At 37.8% G+C, this 24,747-nt stretch overlaps 1 protein-coding gene across 1 annotated transcript; it reads right to left on the bottom strand.

Annotated features, from left to right (window-relative positions):
* Positions 1-4,087: 4,087 nt before the first annotated feature.
* On the bottom strand, positions 4,088-23,736 carry tpcn2 (two pore segment channel 2). Its single transcript, XM_006642651.3, has 25 exons — positions 23,129-23,736; positions 19,198-19,253; positions 18,861-18,937; positions 18,426-18,603; positions 17,803-17,919; positions 16,538-16,644; positions 16,333-16,405; positions 15,629-15,728; positions 14,979-15,044; positions 14,344-14,408; positions 13,958-14,061; positions 12,993-13,074; positions 12,767-12,853; positions 12,424-12,543; positions 12,127-12,186; positions 11,491-11,619; positions 10,979-11,028; positions 10,181-10,280; positions 9,394-9,465; positions 9,091-9,164; positions 8,239-8,344; positions 7,309-7,391; positions 6,077-6,158; positions 5,850-5,941; positions 4,088-5,620 (listed from the first exon to the last, which is right to left on the bottom strand). Exons 1-25 carry the CDS (start codon positions 23,277-23,279, stop codon positions 5,545-5,547), a joined length of 2,307 nt encoding a protein of 768 aa, XP_006642714.1. The 5' UTR covers positions 23,280-23,736; the 3' UTR covers positions 4,088-5,544.
* Positions 23,737-24,747: the final 1,011 nt, after the last annotated feature.

Below are 24,747 nucleotides of genomic sequence, written 5' to 3'. Positions count from 1 at the left end.
CAGACACTCAGGGCTGCTGCACACACCTTTACAACAAGGCACAGGCAGGGCAGGAGACAGGTGCAATTTCTGTGCTGAGGCAGCCAAAGAGCTCTGATTGAATTACTCTGCAAAGAAAGAGTGGGTTTAGGTAGGAAACTTAATTATAGCAAGTATGGCAGGTAGCTCCTAGCACAAGGTGGTGGATCGAAGGCAACAAACCACCATTCTTCACAGCCTCCTGTTAGCTACTTTGATCTGAAGCTGTATTGTGTGGATTCTACACCTTTTTTTCCCTGGGTACAAAAAAGATCTCCTCCCCTCACGAAAGTAAGCAATAATTGTTTTTTGGGTTCTTTTCAGTCAGGTCCTTTAATTATCTGGGCTGCAGGAAATCAAATCCTTACATTTTCAGGTGAAACCTAAGAGCCAGTCAGGTATGGTTTCAAGAAAAAAAAAAGACTGGATGCCTTAAATGAAGCACCCACCTTCAGTGTGAACACAAGGATATGGAATACATGGACGGAGATCACTACTCTTGAGCCAGACGATTGAGTTATTGAATTTTATGACCATTGAAGAAAGCGAAATGACCAAGAAGGAAAGTGGAGTTCAAGTGAAATTGTTTTTGTTCAGTTTATGAACAAAAGTTTTATGAGCCCCAGAGAAAAACATGAAAAAACAATACATTATTTTGGGAGAGGAGAGATCGTCCTCTTTGTGTCATCATGAATGCGTACATTTGCAAGCCTTGATCAGTTTAGTCTCTTCTCACAGATTCCCAGTTCTGGTGGCTGTAAATTCAGGTTACAAGCATGTGTTGCTTGGGTTTTTGCAAAGCACTGCAACTATGCCCCTTGTCTGGGTTACTAAACCAGATCACTTTTGGAGTGATGTAGGTAGCTTTAATGAATCATTCTGGATTAAATTAAAGTCTGTGTGTAACTGTTTTGCCTGAGAATGAAGGTTTACAATAAACATCTAACATTTAAATTGTTCCTAACAGAAAACCCGTGAATTATTTGCATATGTACATTCCAATAACTTTTTGGTAAGTAAATGTGAAAAACAGTGTGTGATGAACTTTGAAAGCCATTGAAAAAATGTCCAGCCTGTCAGCTGTTCAGCAATATGCCCTTTATAATGACACTGAATACACACACCTTAAACAGATATCCTGGCAGCTGGCCTTTAAACTGGAAAACACCTATCAGAACAATTAATGATAACACGCTATTCAACTGGACTGGTCAAAGACGCTGAACAGCTGCTGTCCTGCCTTGGCAAATCACAGTTACAGCAAAGCAGGCAGGTTACAGCAAGACCCACTTCTCAGAAACAGCCATGTCCTGGTATTTCAGTGGTTGATGGCCTTTGGCAGACCTGGATTTCAGTAAGAGCCTTTGCTCCTAACTGAAAGGTCAGCAAACAAGATGGCCATCAACTAACAGTCAGTAGTCAAAACAAAAAAATGTTTAAAACTTTGCATCAGGCTGTAAAGATGTTCCATTATTTCAAAGTGGCAATGGACTGAGACATGTTTTGTTCTTCTTTAATTGTTATGTATTAAATATGAGGATGTTTATTTTTTGCATCTGTTGTGAAAAACCTATGAGATTACAGGTATTACAAGTATTGCAACTTCTGCCTCCAAATATGTTTTTAAATACTCAAGAGTAGTAGCATAAGTAGCTCAATTTTTCCTCAGGTAGAAAGAAGTAGCTATAATTTCCATTTAATTAACAAATGTTAGATACATGGCCGTTTATACAGTGAGTATGTATATATACAGGTATATCTTGTGATTTGAGTTTCTTAAACCACCAAGGCAAATAGATTTGGAAGCTACTGTACATTGAGATTAAATACATAGGACAAAGAAGGATTTGGTCTCTATGGGATACAAAATTGGAATTTGAACACCTTGGATACTCTTCATGAAGTACCGGTGCATTCTTTTTGTTGTTGCCATGAGTCTTCTGCAAAACTTACAGTATTAAATCATTTTAAAAATGACATGCAGATAACAAATATCATATGGGGTAGAGAGTTTTTTTTTAAGTTCTACGCTATGAGGGCTTTGTTATCTCACCTGTTGTTGCTGTCATCATTTTGTTCTTTTCCATATCTGTGCTGGAGATCATCAGTAAAATATAGTGTCTTTGTTTTATCAATTATAATCAGTTTACCTTTGACAAGAGATACCCAACAGCATTCAGCCCAATAGCAAGGTCTGTTTACCCAGTCTGTTGTCATCAAACAGAACAAAACCAATTCACTCTGCTGCTGGGTTAATGACTGTATATTACTCAAAGCTTTAAACATCAGCATACCCTTGTAGATGTACAAAACTAGTATATTTTACAAAATATCAGAATATCATTCAGAATAGGGTCTCAATTAACAATAATTATCATTCTCTTTGCTCAGACCATTACTGAAATGGGAGGGCCAGAGGTGCAGGAAGGTAGACAATGATAATTAAGCTTAATAGGCTTTGAGTGTTGAGATAACTTACACCAAATTCTTTGCATACACAGATGTTTGATGAATGCACATCACTGCCTTGCTGGGTTAAAAATGAAAAGGCAAACAAACAAAAAGATAACTTTTCTTTCAAGTCTGCCCTTAGAGGACAGCCTGTTTGTCCAGCCAATTTTAAGTAAACAAGACCTGCAAAGGAAAAGTTTTTATTTACCAGTTGACTGACTCAATAACCTAATGACAGCTTTGCTCTTTACCAAAAATAGTTTAAGATAAGCCCCCACTTGCTCAATTCAGGAAGGGCTTCACAAACATCGGTATAGCCAAATTACCACATTACAGTGATCCATGCTTGGAGATTCAAATACATAATTTAAAAGGTTAGTTGCACGTGTCACGTTCTTTTCCATTTTTTTTTTGCCGTTGTTCTGGTAGATGATTAAGTCTCATGGTGTACATTTTTGTTAAGCAAATGGAATTTTTCGGGTTATGAAAGGTTCAAACAACGTCCTTCTTCAGTTATCTGCAATTCATAAGTCACATGCATGTGATTGTTGAGTGTCTTCTACAGCAACAGAAGGCGTGCCATTTTGCAGGCTGACATCTCCAGATCTGTCACTCAAAACGCAAATGTAAAAAAATCATAATGGTGCCCACACTGCAATCTGCACTGCAATATTAATCTCTGGCAGAAATAACCGTTTTAACTTCAAAGATTGTTTTGGATTGATTTAAGTGATTTATTACTCTATTTTTCTAAATCAAGAACAAACTATTAGACAGCTATTATCAAACTTTTTAAATAAGGTAATAAACTTCTCTTCAACTATCAGCACTGGTATGGAATTAAGAAATGAAATGACTCAAACTAAAACATTAATAGCATTTACCAAATTCAATAACAGCTAGTAGATCAGGACTTCTCAATCCTGATCTTGGTAATCCCAACATCCACTTTTTGTTCCAACAGAGGTACTGTTCCTTACTAAAAAGTTTTAATTGAACTAATAATTTGCTTAATCGTGTGTTTGTCACCACTTTGCTAAAGTTGCTATAAAGTTGTAGATTTTAAGCTACACTTAAAGCTTTAAGGTACACAAACAATATAATAGTTTGATTAAATCAAGTTGTTAGCTCATTTAAATGCTTAATTAAGTATAAGAGCAATCAGCAGGAAGATCAACAGATACTGGGGTCAGCAGAACCAGGAAAGAGAAGACTTGAAACAGATAATCACATCAGATTTCAGTACAGCAGCACATTCCTTAAAGCAAGAGTCTCCAATCCAGTTTTTCTAAATGGATGATATTTTAAAGATCACCTGACATTTTAAAGATCAGGAACACCTATGAAACTGGTCAATTAAGCAAAAAAGGTTTAAATGAAGAGAACACTAATCCTTAATGTCTGAAGACAAGTCTGATCTTTGGTCCACATAATCTTTTACTGATCATCAAATTAAGATTTTTACTGACCTCAGTTCAAGTTCCAGGCCAATAGAAAGGCTATCTATAAAATCTGCTGGACTGGTGCTTACCAGATTCAGCGTTGGAGACCCCTGCTTTAAAGAAATGTATTGAATTGTTTTTGGACATTTTGGTATAAAAAGGGTGCTGGACAGTAGTCATGGGGGCCAAGCTGTTTATTCAAATCAGAACTGAGAATTGTGGAATACCATCCACCATTAAAACAAAAAAGATAAAAACAACATTTTTAAGAATACATACCGCTGTATCGGACTCCTTTGTCTCATCAACACAAATATTAGTAGGTTGTTTACCACCTGAACAGACAGTGGCTTTTCCCTTTACATTTATCTGGCTATTTACCTGAGCACTCTTTCACTTCAAAGCATTTTACACTGATGTTCATCCCAAGCAATTTCTAATCATCTGTCAAACCAAACCCATACCAAGGACTTCTTTAGTAAGTAAAACTAAAACAACAACTGTATTACATTTCACATTGAAATACTATTTACATAATTATTAATAATTAATAAAATATGCTGAACTGGCATATTAACACAATGTGCCTCAATTCAGTAATTACGTACTAAATTGATAAAGGTAGTGGTCACACAAGGACAAGAATTCCGTACAAATATTTGCAAACAAGCCTGTAAAACAGCACTTTGTCCTTGTTAAGATTTCAAATAATTCAGACACAGGGGCATACAATAATGTGAAATAAAATAGAGAGCAACACCCTCCTTACTGAACACAGAGGTGTTTGGAAAGTTTAAAACATTGCATAATTTTGTACATTGGAAGAAAAAGACTTCTGAATACTAGTCTTATAATATAAATACATACACACTCTCCCAGAATCTGGTTCAGATGTAATGGCAGCTCATTCAGATACTGGTATTCTTTTGTAACTTAAAACTAAATGCACCCGCCTTTAAAGGTGCTGTGATTCTTATTGCACCCTTAACGCTTGAAGGTGAAACACACAGGATCCTCTGCAGATTCTTTAAATGCTCCAAAGCTTCAGGAATTTGCTTCACTAACTAGTGTATCACTGCCAAACTCTCAACTTAAGAATGTAACTATGAGAAAGCAGAAGCTTCAAGGTCATGTTTTCAAAGGCTGTTGCCCCTTCATTCACAGACAGGCATGAGTATTAAAGGAGTGCACATTTCCCCCTCTTCTGGCCATTACAAGTATGTACTGTTTGCAATAGATCCCCCTGGTCCCCATTCATAAATAAGGCAAACTTTGTAAGTTTGGAGTGCAATGTAACTTTCTTCTCTAGTATGAGAGTAAGAGGAAAGTAAACTTGAATATGTCCACTACCTTCCACCTACTGTATCTACTGATCAGTAATGAGCCTGTGGCCCTGCAGCCCAGTAGATACGGAAAACTGCCACAGGAGTTTTCTAAGAACCCCAAAAGGGCAAAAATGGTTCCTTTGATTTTGTTCTTAGCTGTGAACAGCAGCTTACTCAAGGGACATCATCTTCCTTTACGTGACTCCTTCCAGAACATGAAATGTTAACGTTCGGTAAAAGGCGCCAAACAAACAGGCTGAAATTTGCCCAATCCTCTCTGAAAGCCACGAATTGTCTCCAGCGTTGCATCACATGAGATGGAGATGAGGATGCTGATGAAGTCTGGACACAAGTTCCTCCTCTGTAGGCTCCTGTATGTGTTCTCTAAAAAGAGATGTGAACAGGAAACACATCAGATGTGATGAACTCTCCTCACTTGTAACCAAAGTAATATCTGGATTGACCATTTGTACAGACTAATTTGTCAAACACTCACAGAAAGCAATTTCTAAGAAACAAATTGAAGAGCAGTGGTACAGTAGCTAATGAACTCGTAAAAATAAGCAGTTGTATTTGTATAAACAAAGTGAGTCATCCAAGAACAGTAGCTCACCTGAACATTAGCTGCACAGTTGTCTCATATCCAGTCTGCTCAACTTCAGCAATGGAACACTGGTGACTTCTGTCCCACTTGTAAATGAAATTCTGTTTTGTGTTGGAAGAAAACAGCATTTTTTTAATGAGTAACACATTTCAGAAACAATACACCAATCTCAGATAGATATTGAGATTGGGCGGGGGGATTTGCTGTCAAGTAGTGATTACAGAAAGAGGTCTTACCTCCAAAATCAAAGCCACAAACAGGTTCACCCACATGACAGAGGAAGTCAACCACCAAGCTACAAAGTACAATTTGGACCACCTGGGCAAATAAAAACACCACTTCATTAAAACATTGTAACACTGTCATACAAGCTCTTTGCTACACAACCACAGACCTGCATTGGTATGAACTATAAGACTGCTTTCACGGTAATCACTGTTGCTAAAATACAATAACAGAGCAACAGAAATCCCCTTCATAAGGAAAATGAGAAGCTAGTCACTGTTGTCACGGACGTCCAAAGGGACTAACCGTGGGGAGCAGGAGAGCAGAAAAAGACCCATATGCGTAGCGGGAAAGACGGGAAAAAGGCCCGGGCTCATTAGTGCAAAGAGTTCAGGAATGCCTTATAGAAACCTATGCCCTCAGGGAGCGGACGTAGGGCACCCTGGTGCTAGGCGGGTCTCAGGACATCCGAACCTCAATGCTGAGCGAGGACAGAGTGCAAGACCCAGAAATATATAGCCCAAGGGAAAGAGAGGGACAGGAAGGACAGCAGACCGGAAACTAGGGACAGGACAGAGAAGGAGCGCCCTCTGGCTGCAGAGGGCGTGACAACTGTGACAGATTAAACTGATACCGATTCTGAAAAGACTTCATGTGGGCATGAAGAGGCATAATAATTAAGGGAGTTAACTTTAAAGATGTAGTCATGATAAGGCATTCATTCTTGCCTTCTGCCATAAGACTGTACAATGCATCCACCTTGCGTCTTGGCAGAGGCAACATCGATAGTGACCTGTTTCTGGACTAAACGCATCTACACATCTACTGCTACATCTGTTCTCTTTCTTTTTCTTTTTCTTTTTCCCATTTACAACCATTTTTTGTGCAATATATGCCAGGGACCTGTGCAATACATTTATATTTATATCTATATTTTCAACTATATTTATATTCATATGTGTGATACGATTTTTCTGTGTACTGTTCTGTTCTAGTTTGTTCTTGTGTGTCCAGACTGTGAGTAACTCTTGTATTGTATGTATTGTACTATTATTATATAATTCGTTACACTGTGGCTGTGTTTTGTGTGTTATGCTGCTGTTGCACTGCAATTTCCCTCATGGGATCAATAAAGTATCTATCTACTGTATCTATGATACAAAGAACAAGCAAGTAGATGACTCTTGCAATGTCTGCAAGAAAACTGCACTGTTCATGACAGGAGAGAACGGTGGGGACTTACGGGGAAGAGTATCGGGCGTAGACTTCCATGAAGACCTGCCAGTTGTTCACCACCATGATGTTATATAAAAGCACCAGAGTGGCCTGAACAAAAAAGGGCAGACAAAATAAAGACATAAATGTCAGTGTTCGCTCAAGTATACTTCTGCTTACATAAACATGTTTGAATAAAAGCACAAAAAGCAAGAAAAAACTGCTGTCTGTGGAAAACCCTGCTGTGTGGAAACAATGCCTTGTGATGTGCAACACTGTGGATTGTGGATGTATTTTTTTTCTTCAGAACTGCCGTGAAACATGTAGTTTTGCTGCTTTGACACTTTTTTAACCTAAGGTTATGGAATACCCAGACTGGAAAACTCTTACATCTCACCTTTTTCGGCAGCTTTTTCTATACGCTTTTGAATCTGAATCTGAAAACTACTTATTAAGGGATATGGTACTGTGTGTCATTATATGCGCTTAAAATGGAACTCAACTAAAACAAATATCATATTGAATTATGAATAGTTATGTGGGTGTGCTCTTTTTTCTTCTTTAGAATAAAAGCACAATTCTTTTGGGGCAAAGCCACTGAAACCCTGTTTTGTTTATTTAACAATCTTCATTTAAAAGAGCTTTCATAATTCATTAATATAGACCTGAAAATAGGCATATTAAAAGCTAAGATTAGGCATACCATCATGTGTATGTACATACTGTAGTAAGTGGAGGCTGAAGTATACAATTGTCACAGATATTCAAACATTCATCAGTATATCTCACAAAAAAATGTTTGTTCTTCCTGTGGTCTAATAAAAAAAACCCTTGAGCAGATTGTCTAATGCAGTCATTATTGTGCAGGTACCTTAATTGTCCTGTTCACATGACATCCAGTGTGAAAAGTGGTAAGATAAAGGATTGTACTACATCATTAAGAAACATCAGTACTCACAGCAAAGTCATCGAAGTTATTTGGCCAGTACCCCAGTTGTTCATAAGTCCCGCATAGTTCTGTATAGTTAACAGAGCTGTTTAAAACCTTAGCATCAGTGATCACACTAGAAAAAAAAAAGTTGATTAGTTCACCCTTCCGAAATACTCATTTAGAAGCAAAACATTATAACATATGTCTGGAACCAGCTGTTTTCATTAGTTTCAGAATTTGCATTTTACATTTAAGGGTTGAATGTCCTGATGTCCTGAAAGCCCATGATAGTTCAGTACAGGTTTCCAAGTTTATCTGGACAGCCATCTGGAGAGATTATAGTCAATGCCTACTCTTCTCTAAAATACAATCATTTTAAAGGGCTTTTTTAATCTAAGCATGGCCCCGGCAAGCCACTGATGTAACCATAAATTTCAAGACAAGGATGTAACATCTATTTTAACACAGAATGTAAAAGGGCATACGTACTGCAGGAATATTTTAAAAACTCAATCTCTAATGTATTTAATAATGTCCAGCTGTTCACAAATGTAACAGATTCTCTCAGCCAGTTTAACTGGTCAATGTCAGAGTCAACAACAGGTGTAATGCCTCCTTTCTTAACAAAGAAACCAAATTCCACATACTGGCTACCTTTTAATATCTTCACAATATTATTTTTGCAAAACATAGAACTGGCTCAAATATAAAGCAGAGCGGGTGTTGGTCATCTATGACTGAAAGGAAGGTAGATAAATGAACATTCAAATGTCTTTTTGTTAAGCAAGGAATTCCACAGTGACCTTTACATTTCTGTCTGACAAACATGAGTTACAGAGATGTAATGGCAGTACTGCCACAATGAGATACAAGTCTTACCTCATATTCCCAGGGACTGTAATAGCACCTTGGAACATAATTAGGCCAAAGACGGCAAACACATAGTACACCACCTTCAAAAAAAATGAAATATAATCATTATTAGTCATAGTACAATTCAAAAAACATTTTTGTAATATTAAAAAGTATAATTAGTCAGTCATTTACCTTATGAATCAGATATCCCACCCTAGACTGTCATTTTTAAAAGTCTGAGAGTGCATTGTGAAATTGTCTATACAGTAAGGATTTCACTCTCTTCATATTGTAGAGGTAATATGGCCTGAAATAACAATCACTCACCACTAAGATGCCAGCAAATGCCCTCAGATTCTTCACAAGGTCAAACAGTGTGCTTGCTACAAGGGTCATTAGCTACAGAGAAGCAGAAACAAATACTTATTACATATGCACATACATACTGTAGTTATAAGCAGACAAAACAAAATACTTTTGCTATTTGAATATGTATCCCAGACAGCAAACTAACACTCTGCACCTGCATAAATTGTTATGTGCAAAGGAAGTGTGTAGAAGTAAAGGTTAATTCCCCACTGAAAAGTAGAAAGAAGAATATTTTAGCTGTAGAGTCTTCTCCTCTCAGACCATATATATTTTTTTACTTTTCAGAATTAACCTTTACTTGTTCCTTTGCCACCAAAACAGGCCAACACAGCTGTTAGTTCAAACCTCCAGAATATTATATGCTCCCTCACAAGTAACAAAGGCCATTGGAAATCTCATCAATGACCAAAAACCCCAGGTAAGGTAAGCATCAGCTGAAGAGCAAATACTTGCAGTGACTCGAATTTCCCACAAGAGGGAGGCAGAGACAATAAATGATAAAAGCAGTCAAGCAAGCTGTTGAGCAGATGAGAAGTGTCCTCTACACAACAGAGCAGAAAAAGAAGGCTGCAGGTCTGATTCTCTCTTGCAATGCCCCATGGACATAGACACATTTCCCCCACTATGCTGCATTCTATTAACGGGCAAGAGAACAAAGTGCCTAAATGGTGTAGTACAGACAAAAGAAAAAGATTTGCCATATAAGCTAGAAATCAAGACACATCTGCATATTGAATCTGGAGACCTTGATGTTTGGGATGACACGCAGGAACCGGAAGACAATCAGCATGTTCGCCAAACGCACCATCTCCCACAATGAGAGGAAGCCGCGCATGGCTGGATTCCTGCAGGAGAAGAGCGGAAAGGTTCAAGCTTGTTGATCCCAAAGCCTCTCAGACTACAAAGTGAACTAATCAAAGCACAGTTGATTCCTCAAAAAAGGGAGAAAATCATCAGTAAAGAAACCGTAAACTCCAGGTGTCTTTATCACTCCCTTATTAACTTAGTGGTATTTGAAAATCCCATCAGCCTGTACACAAATGTTTTGGAAGATGGCATTCAATGGCATTATAATAACAGCTGTTGCCGTAAACTACATATAAGAAGTATTTTGCATTCTTTTCTGCTCATGTCATACTGATTCTCATGTGGTTGAGAAAAATAACATTTGCACTCCTTAGCAACGCTACTCTTGCAGTCATTGGTGAGTACAGCTACTGTACTTTGTGCAAACAAGGAATTAGAAACCAGCAGTCACTGAAAGAGGAAGCATGCCAGGATCTCAGTGTGTTGTCATTCTCTGCTGCAACAATAACCTGCTTTTTACAGCACTGCAACTTTGTAAGATTAAATGCTGTAATCTACATGACAAACAGCATGGCGCTCTCTTCACATTCTTAGTCAGGTCTTATTATGCTGCGTGATGGTCCATTTTAAGATAAATTCCAACATGTGAATTGATTTTGCAGAACAGAGTTGTGCTGATGTGCTTTACACAGACGAAGCACAAAGCTTAAGATTTCAGTTTAAAGATAGCACTTACCACTTAGGATGTGGAAGTCTGTATGTAACAAAAATGGAAATCTGGAGAGCCTTTCACATAGACAAAGAAAACAAAAACAAATGTTTATCAGTAAAACATCCTTGCAATGAATACAAAAGCCTTCTTCTTTACCCACAGCCAGCTCTCCTGCAAAGCTACAGCAGTTTTAGAATGTCATTCTAGATTCCAATAATATGGATAACACAGGTTTTGTTTTTTGACTGTATTCAATAACGTTTCATGATATTAATTTATTTAACTGATTTATCTGCTGAGAATTTCTCAGATACTGCTTCTATAGCTGCAATATGTAAACACAAAAATATTAAGTCCAGTGACCCACTCCCCAAATGCTGAGTTAACTTAATTGAATTAATAACTCCGTTTTTTGTCTTTAAATTCCCATTGTGTCCACGTTTTGATTCACTGCAGAGATTAGACTGTAGAATCAACAAAGCTTTCAACTATTAACACAATGCAAATAAGTTAAAAAACAATGTGGACATACTTACCAGGAGGGACAGAGTCAAAAGACCATCAAATATATTACTGTGGTAGGATAAGTAGCCTTTCCACCCAAAGGCAAATATCTTCAGAACCATTTCAAGCAGGTAATATACAATGAAGACACAATTCATAGCCTTTGAAAAGAAAAAAAAATGGAAGGTGTTTTAAACATTTGTAGGCTGATCTTACTTTTCAAAATGGGCAGTTTTACATTCAGTTTCAGAGAAACCCATTTCTAAAGTGAAAAAAGTACTTGAGCCTCCAAAGAAGAAGAAGCAGACATCTAAAATGTGACTTCAAAGTGAGTGAAACTTTATTCAAGTAGTGCATTATCTGTCAAGAACCACAGATACACAGAAAGTTCTATACATGTTCAAGGAATTCAAACATTTATGGAAGAATTCTTAAGAAAGGTATAGGGATATTACATTTTTATATCCTTACAAACATAAAGACATGTATGAACCACAAAAATGGAATGATGTTTAGTTTTCTGAATCAATGTTAAAATAAAACCAAAAAACAAACCTACTGAAAATAACTTTCTCAACCAGGGCAAAAACAGAATTGTGCCTTTACAGGCCAACAAAAAAAATCTTTGTATTAATTTAAGTTTTGCAATGGAAGACAGTGTTCCTTACCCCCAGAAGGTAATCGTCTCGTTCTGAAAGGGCTTTATCCGAGTCGATCACCAGAATAGTCTACATGACAAAGGTGCAATACAATTACTTTCACACATCCAAATTCCAGTTAGACGCAGACTAGCATTTCATTTACATTAAAAATAAATTAAAGTTGAAGTCTCTCAATATTTCAAATCAAACTGACGTAAGCCATTACTTTGTAATTCAGAGAATTATACATGCAAAAATGGAAATCTAAAACACGTTTTAGGATACATTTGCACTGTTTGCATTGCACCTTGCCTGCATACTTACACAAATACACACAACGTTGGCAAGGGCAACTAGGTTTCCCAACAGACTGAAGCAGTAATGGCTGAAGATGGACTGTAGCTTCTGAAGAATAGGGTAGCTGTATCCTGGTATGGGAGGGTGCTGGAAAAACAAAAGCCAAGCATGCTTACTAAGTTACTTCATTACCATCATGGTTTACTCATTCAACCTTGTCATGCTCTCACACAAAACTCTCTAGATATGTAACTCCAGAAACATGATACTCAAAAGTTAAGGCTGGGCAACAGAGCTCCAGAAAATATCAGGAAACAGACCATGTCAGGCACTTTCAAATTAGGCATAACTGTACTCTTACACTGCATACCTCTTTGATCTGGTCCTTATCAAGCTCATCAAACAGCTTTTGAAATTCCTCAGCTGGGATAAATCCATCAGGAAACTGCTGAATTCTCTGGAAAAAAAGACCGTCAAACTATTAAGTCATTTACCTTGAAAACAAATATCTTCACATACAAAGAGCTACCTATAATAATCACAAATTTCGACTTGACACAAGACAGGACGACTAATTAATGAACATCTTTGCTCACCCAGATGATGGCCTTTCTGCAGTAGGTCTTCATCTGTACCCTTCTGACAACCTGCAGCACCAACTCAGACGGGATGGTTTCACTTGAAGAACACAACAAAACCAAACCATAAGAGAGGCCAGGTCATGAACAAATACACTCAGACACACTGCTGTGCTAATGTCTTAGCATTTTGCATTGTTCTATTCCATAAGTTTACTTTCTTATACAAATTTCTGTGGTGTTCATTTACTAATATTGTAGCCATTTTGCTTTAAGAAAACAGATCCTGATAGATTTGTATTTTGTTACTTTTAACTTTACGGAATGTAGAAAGAAACAAGTTATTGAGGAAGACCTGTCAATGTGTTGATTTGATGTGAGTGATAAATGTAATGCTTTAATGGCAACAATACTTCATTTCAGCCACTTGTGTATCTTTGGTCTTGAGTTAGTGTGTTCACGTTTTTGAAGATTTTCACCAAAGTTGATTAAAGACTGCTAAATGACTAGACTGACTTCTTCTCACCCAAACTAAGCTTTGAGTAAACTGTTGTTGCTTATTATATGTATTGTATCATATCCCCAAGCTTCATGTAAGATGTGTCAGAAGACTTAAGACTATTAAACAGTGAATATATTTACACAACATCTTCAGAAACCTGTTTCTACAAAAATGATTGTACAATTTTTGCAAATTATTCAAAAAAAATTAATGCTGCGCTTTCTAAGCATGATATAAACGTGTGGATCACATTGTGATAATATATTGCAACAAACTAAGGTTTATAATACCCCTGGAAACAGAAAGAACAGCTTACAAAATTCCAAAAAAAGACACTGAAACTAGCCACTGGGAGTCTCTATTGGGATTCTGAAAAATTAAGGTGAGACTTCACAACATCCAGTGCTTCACAACTGGGAAGTCTAGTGTAAGCTTAGCATGGTAGTACTGTAGGTGTTGGAGATGTGGAGACTTGTCTTACACATGTTGAGTGCTGCCAGCCTTCGACTGCCGCTGGCAGCACAAGACTTCAAACGCCGCCCTGATACCCAAGCGCCTCCTCAAGATGGATGTTTGAATGGAGATCTTCAAAGAAAAACAGACAACCATGAGACACAAGAGCACATCCCTAGCAGAGGGGGCACCCTGGGTTCACAAAATCACAGATGCTGCCGGGTCTGTCAAAGTTCCCATGAGATCTGGCAAACCTTCCTGGTGTGTTTTGCACCTTATTAAGCCTTTTAAATCATGATGAAAAACCCAGTCTTGTATGGTCTGTTCCAGGATATTCAAAGCCAATGAGTTCAACATGAAACAGACTAATCTGTCTGGAAAGCAAACAATTACTTTACAAAAGCAGAAACTAACCATTAAGTATCCCCTGAACTGGTTGTATATGATGGCTGTCAGGAGGTTCATCAAGAAATACGTCCCTAAAAGAAAATGGGAAGGAGTCAATGAAAAATAATCTCCATTATTTACAGTACATGCAGTACAGAACGTCAGATACTGCAACAATCTATCAGAGTACATATGAATCAGGTACTCCGTTTCAACAGTATCAACAGTTTTAGTGGTAACAAAAATCTCTAGTTTTGAAAGCTACGGTATTGACAGCAGTGCTACTGCTTTGTACTTAATCTTGTCACAATCCAGAAGCTAAGTAAGGCTGGGACCAATGTCTCAGCATGGTGACCAGAGACACAGTCTTTCGAATAAGGCAATCTGTCTTACTTAAAGGCTTCTTCATTAATTCCAATGGTTAAATAATTTTGCACTTTTCTGTGTGATCTGCTGCACACAGTGCAGTGAATGCTGCACTCCAGTTGTGAATTAAGTGGCTCCTCCCTGTATGTGAACTGTTGTGGGATCCTTTCAGGATGAAAATCACAATACAAATGCAAGCAATTGTTATTAATTTTGAAAAATACAGCTATGCTATCTAATGTAAAATTCCACTGGTTTAAGAGTCTGCCCTGTAGATTTAGATTATCCACACTCACCAAAGCCACAGAAGAGAATGAAGAAAATAGAATATCCTCTATTCACTGAATAGGCTGGGATCATCACTGTTGACAGAAAGAAGCCATAAATAAAAATCTGTGTAACCCTACAAAGTTCTACAACGAGCTATGGACACACTTCCAAGACATCACAACTCTCAGCAACACTACAGGGCATGTCAGAAACCACCATTAGGAATGGATTAAGAGCCAGGTCAAATTTATATCTTCCTTAGATTCTTGCACATTCAATGCTGATACTATTAACAGCTTTCCGTATGTGAAGCTCTGTGTCCACTGCAGAGTTATATAATCTGTACACGGAAAAAAAGTCTGTACACTATTCCCCATTCCAAAATGTAACATTTCCACAAAATATGACAGTCTGAAGCATTGTTTGATTACACATTACAGATAGTAGGTTATAGCACAAACATTCATGTCAAGCCTTAATATTGTTGTGTTTTTGTCTTACTAATTGGTTGCACATTGCTGAAATATACCAGTGCTGAATGTTTATATTATCAAGGAATAGCCTGTGGCCTTCAGCCTGTGGCACTGACATAACTAAATGAAAATCTTAATCAGTTAAGAGCCTGATTTTTCCAACCAGCCTGAAACGATAACAGACCTCATGAGAACAAACTCACCATCAGGGTTGTTTGCAGTGGTCAGAAGTACAAGCAAAGATGTGAGGGACTGTGGCAGGTTTCTGAAATAAGACTCCCATTCACCATTATGATTTGGATCCTGGACAAAACAAAAAAGGATGCTTCAAAACCTCATTTAGTTATTTTAAATCAACAATGCAATACATTTCCCAGTTGGTGTTGCTATGACATTAATGGGACATGCATCCCTCCCAATGTGAAACCCCCCGCCCCCAAACAACATGTGAACAAAACTTATAAGTCACCAATAATACTTACTTACTTAATCAGTAAGTTGCTACTTTTTAGGGAACTTTTTGAAGTTATTTAACATTTTAAAATGCTCTTAATAGTCTCTTAGACTGACATAGCATTGCCCATTTCTCTACCACAGCACTAAATAGACACCAGTGGTAAAACTATCTCTGACAACGAAGAATACTAAAGAAAGCTTGTTATATGGTTTAGCGATAAAGTAATGAAACAATATGATGAGTTATAAAGGCATATGCACTTCAAGAGCAGTTAGACCTTGATTGGAAAACCAATGCAAATAGTTCTAATGCAGACTGCACATTAGAAGGACTGAATTTCTAAGGCCAACAAACTTCTTCATTAAAGAAAACATCAACATTCTCTCCATGTCACCTTCATTAGTTAGTCCACAACAAGACTGTCGTTCAAGACCAAAATCCCAAGCTCACCTTTCCCCTGGCGAAAAGCAGCATCCCAAACATGGTGAAGAGACACAAGTGGAGGCCTAGGAGAAGAAAAACACTGGAAAAAGAGAATGAAGAGACTGTTTAAATAAATTAAAAAATATTAATATAACTCCACTTTCCCTAACAATAGAGAGCTAATATAGAGCTAAGAAAGCACAACTAGAATTCTCTGAAATATGAAAATTACCTTGCTATTTCTGGCAGGGTTCTCCTGATGCACTTTAAGGTTTTCTTCATGAGAGATGAGTTTTGGAGAAGAAAGAATGGACGAAGGACTCTTCTCAGTCTTAACGTCTGCAATATAAACAATAACACAATCTTTAAAAACAATCTGTACAACCAGTTCAGGGGATACTTAATGGTTAGTTTCTGCTTTTGTAAAGTAATTGTTTGCTTTCCAGACAGATTAGTCTGTTTCATGTTGAACTCATTGGCTTTGAATATCCTGGAACAGATATCCTGACACCTGAAGAAGGCTCCACGGCCGAAACGTTGTGTTCTCTTTCTTCTTTTTTTCAGCATGGAATAAACCTATTACTTGTTCCTTTGCAGCCTACGCATGCTGACGCAGCTACCCACCTTTAAAAAAGATGCCTATGGAAACTGGATTTATACGTTTTCATACAGGTTCATATTCTTAAGACATGGAGCAATATGGAAGTAAGAAACTGTCTGTTGCAGAAAACTAATGGCAATTTCTTACACTTAAATAGCACTTTTTCATTCTAAAGTACCTCAGAGCCGTTTATTTACAGGAGAGGACTATCCTCATTCACCACTGAAGTATAACACCCACCTGGGTGATGTCTAACAGCCAACAGCCCCACTGTACAGCAGATGAGGTGGAGAGTGCTTCACCAATTGAATAAAAGATCAATTTTAGGAAGGCCAGATTGCACAAGGCCTGACTGGAAAACAGCCAGGGCACTGGGGAACTGCAGTACTCTTATGAACAATGCAATGAGGTCTTTAACAAACTAGTAGTCAGGATTGCAGTAAATGATTTATTGAAAGGACAGTATCTCCAGCAGCACAGTGTCCCCAGTCACCATTCTTGGGCATTGGTTTAGAAATTTTGGACCAAAAGAGTGCCACCCTACTGGTGGCACCTACCACCTCTTGCAGCAGCAACCTGATTTGCTTGGATTTCTCCTATCCAAATACTGCCAAGATACTAATTAAAACAATGGAAGTTAAACTGCATGTATGAATTCCCTGGTGACATTTGTAATTGACTCTTGTCAATTACAGCTATCACAACAGGTACAGTATGTGTGTTGCTGAGGTTGAAAGACATGTTCTGTTGAAACAAATTACACTCCTGAGTAGTGACTATGTTTGATTGAGAGGAATCAAATTTAGTTATAAAAAAATAATAATCTCATCATCTAAAACGGAATCTGAATTATGTTAACATCGAATATAAAGAGGTTGGAAAAAAGCTGTTCTCACCTCATCACAACAGAAACAGATTGATACCGTCCAATCCACAACAGACATAGAAATGACCAATATGTATGCAATCAGCCACTTGTTCTTCTGAAACTCTTCCCATCCGATCAAATAACTCTGGAAAACAGCAAAGAGCAATACAATAATTATTTTCATAAGAAAACTATTTTAACACTCCTTTGTCCTCTAAAGTTGAACCATCACTCTTGAGAAGACGGCAAGCTTAAAATTTCTAAAAATTATATTTTACAGCAGTTCTGGTAGATTTTTAATCTGTCTTCAAGATGATACACAGTATCGGGAATGACCCAGCAAGTTTTATCAACAGTTTCTAAAGGTCTGGAAGAAATTTTGTTTTTAACGTATTTAGAAATGTTTAGGAAAACAATACTTTACTATACAAATGACCTGCCTATGTGGTATATTGTTTCACATCTGTAGAAACTAATGATTGTAAAGGGGAACTATAAAAAAACGGTGAAGCCTACCACTCCAGGCCCGGTCACCCCTGCCTCATGTGTTTCAAAAACCTTTAAGACCGTACTGTTCCCTTGTTCTATGGAAAATGGTTCCCCCGTTACCTTTATTATTTCTATAGGAAACAATTCCCTGTAACTGGTTACCTTCACAGTTAGGTCCACCATAAAGATGACAAAGCAGACCATCTCTATGCCCTCAGTCAACCCACAAGGAGGCTCCCAGGCTGGCTGTCTGTAGCGCAGGTCTGATGTTACTGTCAGTGACGAAGGTTTCTCGATAAAAGCCAGAGCCAAAATGACTGTAATAGTAGCACCTAGCCCCCTGTGTGCAGAATATATATTTTATTAAAACTTTTTTTTATATACAGGTCAACAGGAAAAACAAATTAAAATCAATCCATTTGTAAAAATCAGAAGCAAAGGCAGCCCAGATGAGTGCGATAAACCCATAACCCTCAGGAGCAGGAACCCACCAGCAAATTGTATACAAGAATAAAACAGTTGTGAGAATGATGGCATCTCAGTCAAGTGTGGGAAAGCCTTCACCCCAAAAGCCAATGAACACTCGATGACTCTTACCATTGGCAGACCTTGGAGTAGTACCATCTGTAAAGCCTCAGTGATCCGGAATCCACTCTGTGATTAATCGATCGGTACTGCAAAGCAAAAAGTAGACTAAAATCAATGTACAAAAGTCACCACTCCCGAAAGTTACTTCCATTACTCAGTGCAATCCATACACAATGCTCTTAAACAATGGCCAGATATTAATTTGGACTGCACAAGGAGACAAATTAATCAATGGCACTCTGAAAAAATCAAACAAACTACTTAAAAATGGAAGACTGGTCCTTACCGATTGAGTTATTAAAAGAAATTGCATGGTTTCTTCCAATTTAGAAAATAAAAAACTCACCTGTATAGCATCTTCAATGAACACAATTGCTTGTTGGACATACAGGTCTTCATCACCTTTGAATTTTGAAAGAAAATCTTAGTTACCAATCATGAGAATGTTTTAAAACATGAAAGATAAAAAACAGAAGGATATGTTTTTACATACTGTACATTCGGTAATCTCTATGCTAATTCTGGACTGCAAAGATTTGAAATTAGCTACATACCAGGGTATTCTTTCGGCTCTTATTGCATTTTAAAATCTTTGAACTACCCTTCTTTTTATGTTCTAAAAGCATCTACACAGAATTACTGTACACTTGACAGGTCAGTACTTAAGCAATAGCAGCCTTCAAGTGAAATTAGGCCTGGATTAGTTTCAAATTGTTATTGTCGGCAGCCTGGCAAAGCGTATTTTCATGAACTGAACTGTTGTTCCTATAATCTCACAGTTGCTTGTGTAAACGCTGCTGATGAAATGAGAAAAAAAACTTTTAAATGGTTGCATTAAACTAGAATCATCAGGCTTGTTTACAATTATTTCTTCAGTAATTTTAAGAGCAGTCTTACAATCCAATTTTCAGTTGAGTATTTATATAAAATCTAATAACGGAAGACCCCTAGGACACTCAGAAAGGAAGCATTTTATCTCACCAAAATATAGGTGCTAGAAATGTAAATGATTACTTTACACTCTCTGCTTTATGCAAGACTAACTCAATAACCCAGAGAAATGTGAGGTATGTAGGGTATAATGGATTCAACGTAGAACATACTGATAATTTTAGCTTTATACAGAGTCTTTCATTAGAGATTACAAGTGCATTTCCATGTTAATAAAACTGTTCTCAATAAGGAACCTGAAATTACATCACTTCCAAAATAGGAAATCGACACAGTCCTGCTTTCTAAACTATAGCAGCTTTTTATTAAATCTTGATCTGTTGCTAATACAATTTAAGCAGTAATCTCTGTGTGTAGTGTTTATTAATGACCCATTACACCTGGCAAACACTGAGTAAAAACCAGTATTTAAAAATAATCCCCAGAACACCAGAGAAGCAGAAGTGGAGAGAGATTAGGAAAATAAGTCATGTATTCAGTAAATTTACTATTCACTCTCATCAGATTTGCTCCCACATCACAAATATTAAGCAATAAGCTAATGACAGACATCAGACTGATTTTATATTAAAAGAGGGAGGAAGGTCTTGTTGAAAGGTTTTTAGAAAATTATGAAAAGTCTTGCCGTCATTTGCCCATTGTAGAACATGTGACTGTAAAAAACCTGTTCTCCTGTTTTCACCAGATGCGTTCATTGTAGTGCTTACTTAGAAATGTACACACCACCCACTTATATTACTACAGCCAATGAAACGTACAGACTTTTTATTCCATGGAGCAGCCTACACTGATAAGGAATCAGTATGTATAAATACAATTTATCACATGATGCTTCCACGAGAGTTACCTTATTTGATTCATATTTTTTCTAGCATAATAAGATGATGATGATTAGTGTACCATGATAACTGTATTTAAAACTATAGGTTAGTCTTACTTAAACACTGATGACACAAAACGGGATCTGACAAGTATAAATCTGTATTTGATAAAGATTTCATTGTCAATTTCAATCAGGCATCTGAAAAAAATAGCATCTCTGACGAATACAAAGGAAGGAACAGAGTAATATTAAATCGTTTTGAGAGACAAACTATTTCGCCCATTTGCGTCACAGTTTAATGTAAATATTAAATATTGAAAAGACTGCTTATGTATGTTCTGCAAAACATGCTTTAATATAAAAATCAATGGTGCAGCGTCCGAACACTGATTAAAATGAATAGAACTGTCCAGATGTTAGTTACTTCCCTATTTACTGGCAAGGTCAGAACTAAGTGTATGCAGAGGAAGGAACACTCGGGCCTTTTCCCTGAATATATTCCCTGCAACGATGACACATTCCTGTTTACACCACAAAACTCTTCCCTCCTAGTAACAACCACATTACAAAAAACAATGCACCGCAGTTCTCCGTGAAGACCTGTCTCAGTATGTGAGAGAGACGTCTAATATTCACCCTCGCCACGCCAGTAAATCTTTCTAAATTACTATAATTAGACATTCAGCATTCTTAAACAGCCCAATTCCCCGTTTCGTGAAGTGTACTTATAAGATCACTTTACTGTTCTCATGAAAATTAATTAATTCAATTAATTAAAATACTAGATCAAATATCTGGTAGTCCTTTCTTCTACACGATTGTTATGCTTTATCCTGCGTTATGACATCCCGTATTTGAACTTTTCAATGGCTAAATGCAGAAAATATTCTCTGTGTTGCCTCGTGCAGTAGAAAGAATTAAGTGTCCAAGTCATTGAGATACTAGAATTTCTACGATCTAAATTAAAGATGGGATATAACTACAAGCAGCCCTGTACTACCCTCTTAATTCAAACAGATATGTGAATTTGAGTTCATGCACTTAATGCAACTAGACTCTCTGCAGCATTTAATGAAGTCCCCTCTTTAGTTTTATGCAGTAAAGAGAATTCTGAAAACGTATCAAGGAAAGTCAATATCCCGTTTATTGGTCGTGTTCGATTATAAATAAAAAATAACTTTCTCAAGCCTTTTAGCTACATAGTGGAAGATGCTTCAGTCGGAATCCACATTTTTCGCGTGAGCAGCAATGAGAACTGTGCTGTTTAAGCACCACAGCTGCCTCTCACTTTATCAAACGTCTTACCGCAACAGAATAATACATTCAACACTACTGTCACAGGAAACAAGAGTTTTTGTGGTAGGTCATTATTTCCATTTGAGAGGCTGACCTTGCATTTTCCACTGCTTCGAATATGCAACTTCAGTGACTGGCAAGTATGCGACCACTTGTGTACCGGTCGGACTGTTAACACATCTTCATTCTCTTACGATGTAACTCTTAATCCGGCTCATAGGGGACTTGCAAAGTATTCTACATTATCTGCGCTGTTCTCCTCGTGATTCTGACTGAAAATGTCATATCCTTTTTAACTTTTCCACATTCCAGAACGTCCCTCCAAATATTCTTGAAATGCACAAAACTTTTTTTTAAAGTGATGACAAATCTAGCGAACTAATACAGAGCTCAGGGGTTTCCTGATAAATGGCGTGTCAGCACCTGTTTGATCAGTGAAAACGATTCTATAAACCTCTCCATCCCAACCCTACGTGGGAAAAGGTCTTTGTACTCACGTTTAATTGTGTGTTTTGCTTTCGGCCTCCCTCTTTAAGATAGAGAATCAATTTCTGAAAGAAGATATTTGATAAAGCAGTGGACTACTCCATACCCGCTCAGTTTCCGCCTCAACGGAGCGAACACAAATTATTCCAGGTTTAGCTTAAGATAGGTAAAACGCCAATTACTTTTAGTTAACAACTCCAGATCGCGTTTATGTTAAGGAGAGAAATGACAGAACGCACAAGAAAAATGCAACAAATTATCAGTTATTATATTCTCCTGTACTGCGCACCTTATCTAAAACGAGAGGAAAATATATCCATCTGGTCGGTAATGATTACAATTGGCGCCTATTAGTAGCCGACTGTATAATTTTTACCACTATAACACACAGTGTACCGAGTGTCAGACCGGTTTACGGTAAGAAAAATGAAGCCACGATTTAAAACTGAACGACGTTTTCCGAAATGATCCCATACTGTTCTTTTTTTACGTGTAAGTGAAATACACTGTAGCCACGATGACAACTTATTATCCGAATTACTGCACTTGCTGTCAGAGTGCGACAGTCGTAGTTAGAGAAGAGGTATCGCAGCGGCCCTTGGGTTGAATTGTATGACACAGGTATGTCAATAAAGCACCGTAACCATCTTAACACTTGTAAATTCGCTCCGCTTACAGGTGCCTTTGGTGTTAAGATAGTTGTCAAGGTAAAGAAACTTACCTCCTTCTATGGAGCAAGAGTTTTCGAGGACGGAATAGGAAAGCTTTCTCGGTTTTGCGGTGGTCCCATAGTATCCGCTGTCACGGCGAGACCCCGAACTGCCTTCGAAACCACTGCTCACGCTTCGAGGAAGCAATGGATCGGTCTCCATTCATTCAACTCTACCAGCAATCCCAGTCAGAGAATCCAGTGAAATCTCAGCTTGTATTTCACACCGCTCCGAAGTTGTTTTTTAGCAGCTCTTTATGATTGAGAATGTCAGTATCTCTGAAGTGCCCAGTCCCGAGATTATTTTTGTGTTGGAAAACACGAACCTTTTCTGATAGCTGCACTTCGGTCTAAATTACACACACACACACAAACAAATCCCCGAGTTACTTTAAATTGAATGCCGCAGCTAAACAAAGTGCAGGGAGTTTGGTTTTCCTGAAGTTTACTCCTCCCATAACCTCTTTCGGAAAAGTACTTTAGCACTGAAATTCAGCCACTGGCTACTCGCATGTGAGAGAACGGTGCACTGCGGAACTCCTCGCTTTCTTCGAGTCGGATGTGTCGTTTCGAAAGGCAAAGCTCTGCTCCAGCTGCTTTAAAACAACTGCATTTCCCAGCAAGCCGGCCCGGGGGCGTGACCGGGCGCTCGGGCGTATGAAGCTCTGCACAAAGTGCGTATTCCTGCGCTTTCATTAATTCATGATTGAGTAGGGAATATCAGCACCGACTGTATTTAGATTACATCAGTCTGTTGATTGGGCCGCCTAGATAATAAAAAAAAACGATCTTAAAAAGTAAATCAATGTCTTGCTTCAACAAAGTAGCTTGCTGGGAAACAATGTGATCGTTTTCGTAAACTATCTATCTATAATATTTAGTTTGCGTTTTCAAAACAAACAAGAGAAGAAACTAAGGATTAAACAATCTTTTGTCAATATGTGTAGAGAAGCAGCCATGGTTACGTTTGATTAGTCAAATGAACAAGAACAAGCACTACACGTTCAACGCTTAAATTAGTTTAAGGTTAGGTAAGGTCATTTCTACTGCTGCCGAAATCGAGATCTTGATGAGTGTGTTTCTAAAGATATAACAGCCATATCTAAACCAGAACAAGGTCTCCAAGGCAAAAACAGCCGGGGAACACAAGTAAAGGCTGGCGGTTGAACCTGTAAAATACAACAGATCTGACATGTTTATTCGGATAGATGTCCATTGTTATACAATATGAGATTTAAACGTCACACGGGATTCTTGAATGCTTTATTATAATTCAATTTTACAAAACGATCGTGTATTTAAAGTGCCGCTTGCCTGCAGCCGGAAGAGTGGGGAACGTATTTGGCCTGACCCACTCACTTGAGCTTGAGACTTTTCAATTAATGTAGCTATTTCACAAGCTGTGCAAGTAAGCGTGGTTAACCTTTCAGAGCTAAATCCACTTCCGGAGCTATTTCACACCACCGTGAGTGTACAAACCTTTGACAGCTAATTTCACACCTACATCTGTTAATGAACTGGGTAACCTTGCAGACCCAGACGCCGGTAAAATAACAGCAGAATATTGGCTGAAGTCGCTTGATTCTGCAGCCCCTCAGGGTACAATAAATATGAAAGTATAATGAGAAGAA

The sequence above is a fragment of the Lepisosteus oculatus genome, chromosome 21 (assembly GCF_040954835.1).
Source record: "Lepisosteus oculatus isolate fLepOcu1 chromosome 21, fLepOcu1.hap2, whole genome shotgun sequence".
NCBI classification, from domain to species: Eukaryota; Metazoa; Chordata; class Actinopteri; order Semionotiformes; family Lepisosteidae; genus Lepisosteus; species Lepisosteus oculatus.
This window is presented reverse-complemented; position numbering and strand designations above follow the sequence as displayed.

What these genes read in the sequence shown, in the direction of transcription:
- tpcn2 (XM_006642651.3), bottom strand. Translation starts at nt 23,279, where the DNA reads ATGGAGACCGATCCATTGCTTCCTCGAAGCGTGAGCAGTGGTTTCGAA. An exon ending in TTTTGACTCTGTCCCTCCTG is followed by an intron (nt 11,029 to 11,490) that starts GTAAGTATGTCC and finishes TCTATGTGAAAG; the next exon opens with GCTCTCCAGATTTCCATTTT. An exon ending in GTGTCATCCCAAACATCAAG is followed by an intron (nt 9,466 to 10,180) that starts GTCTCCAGATTC and finishes GCTTCTCTGTAG; the next exon opens with CTAATGACCCTTGTAGCAAG.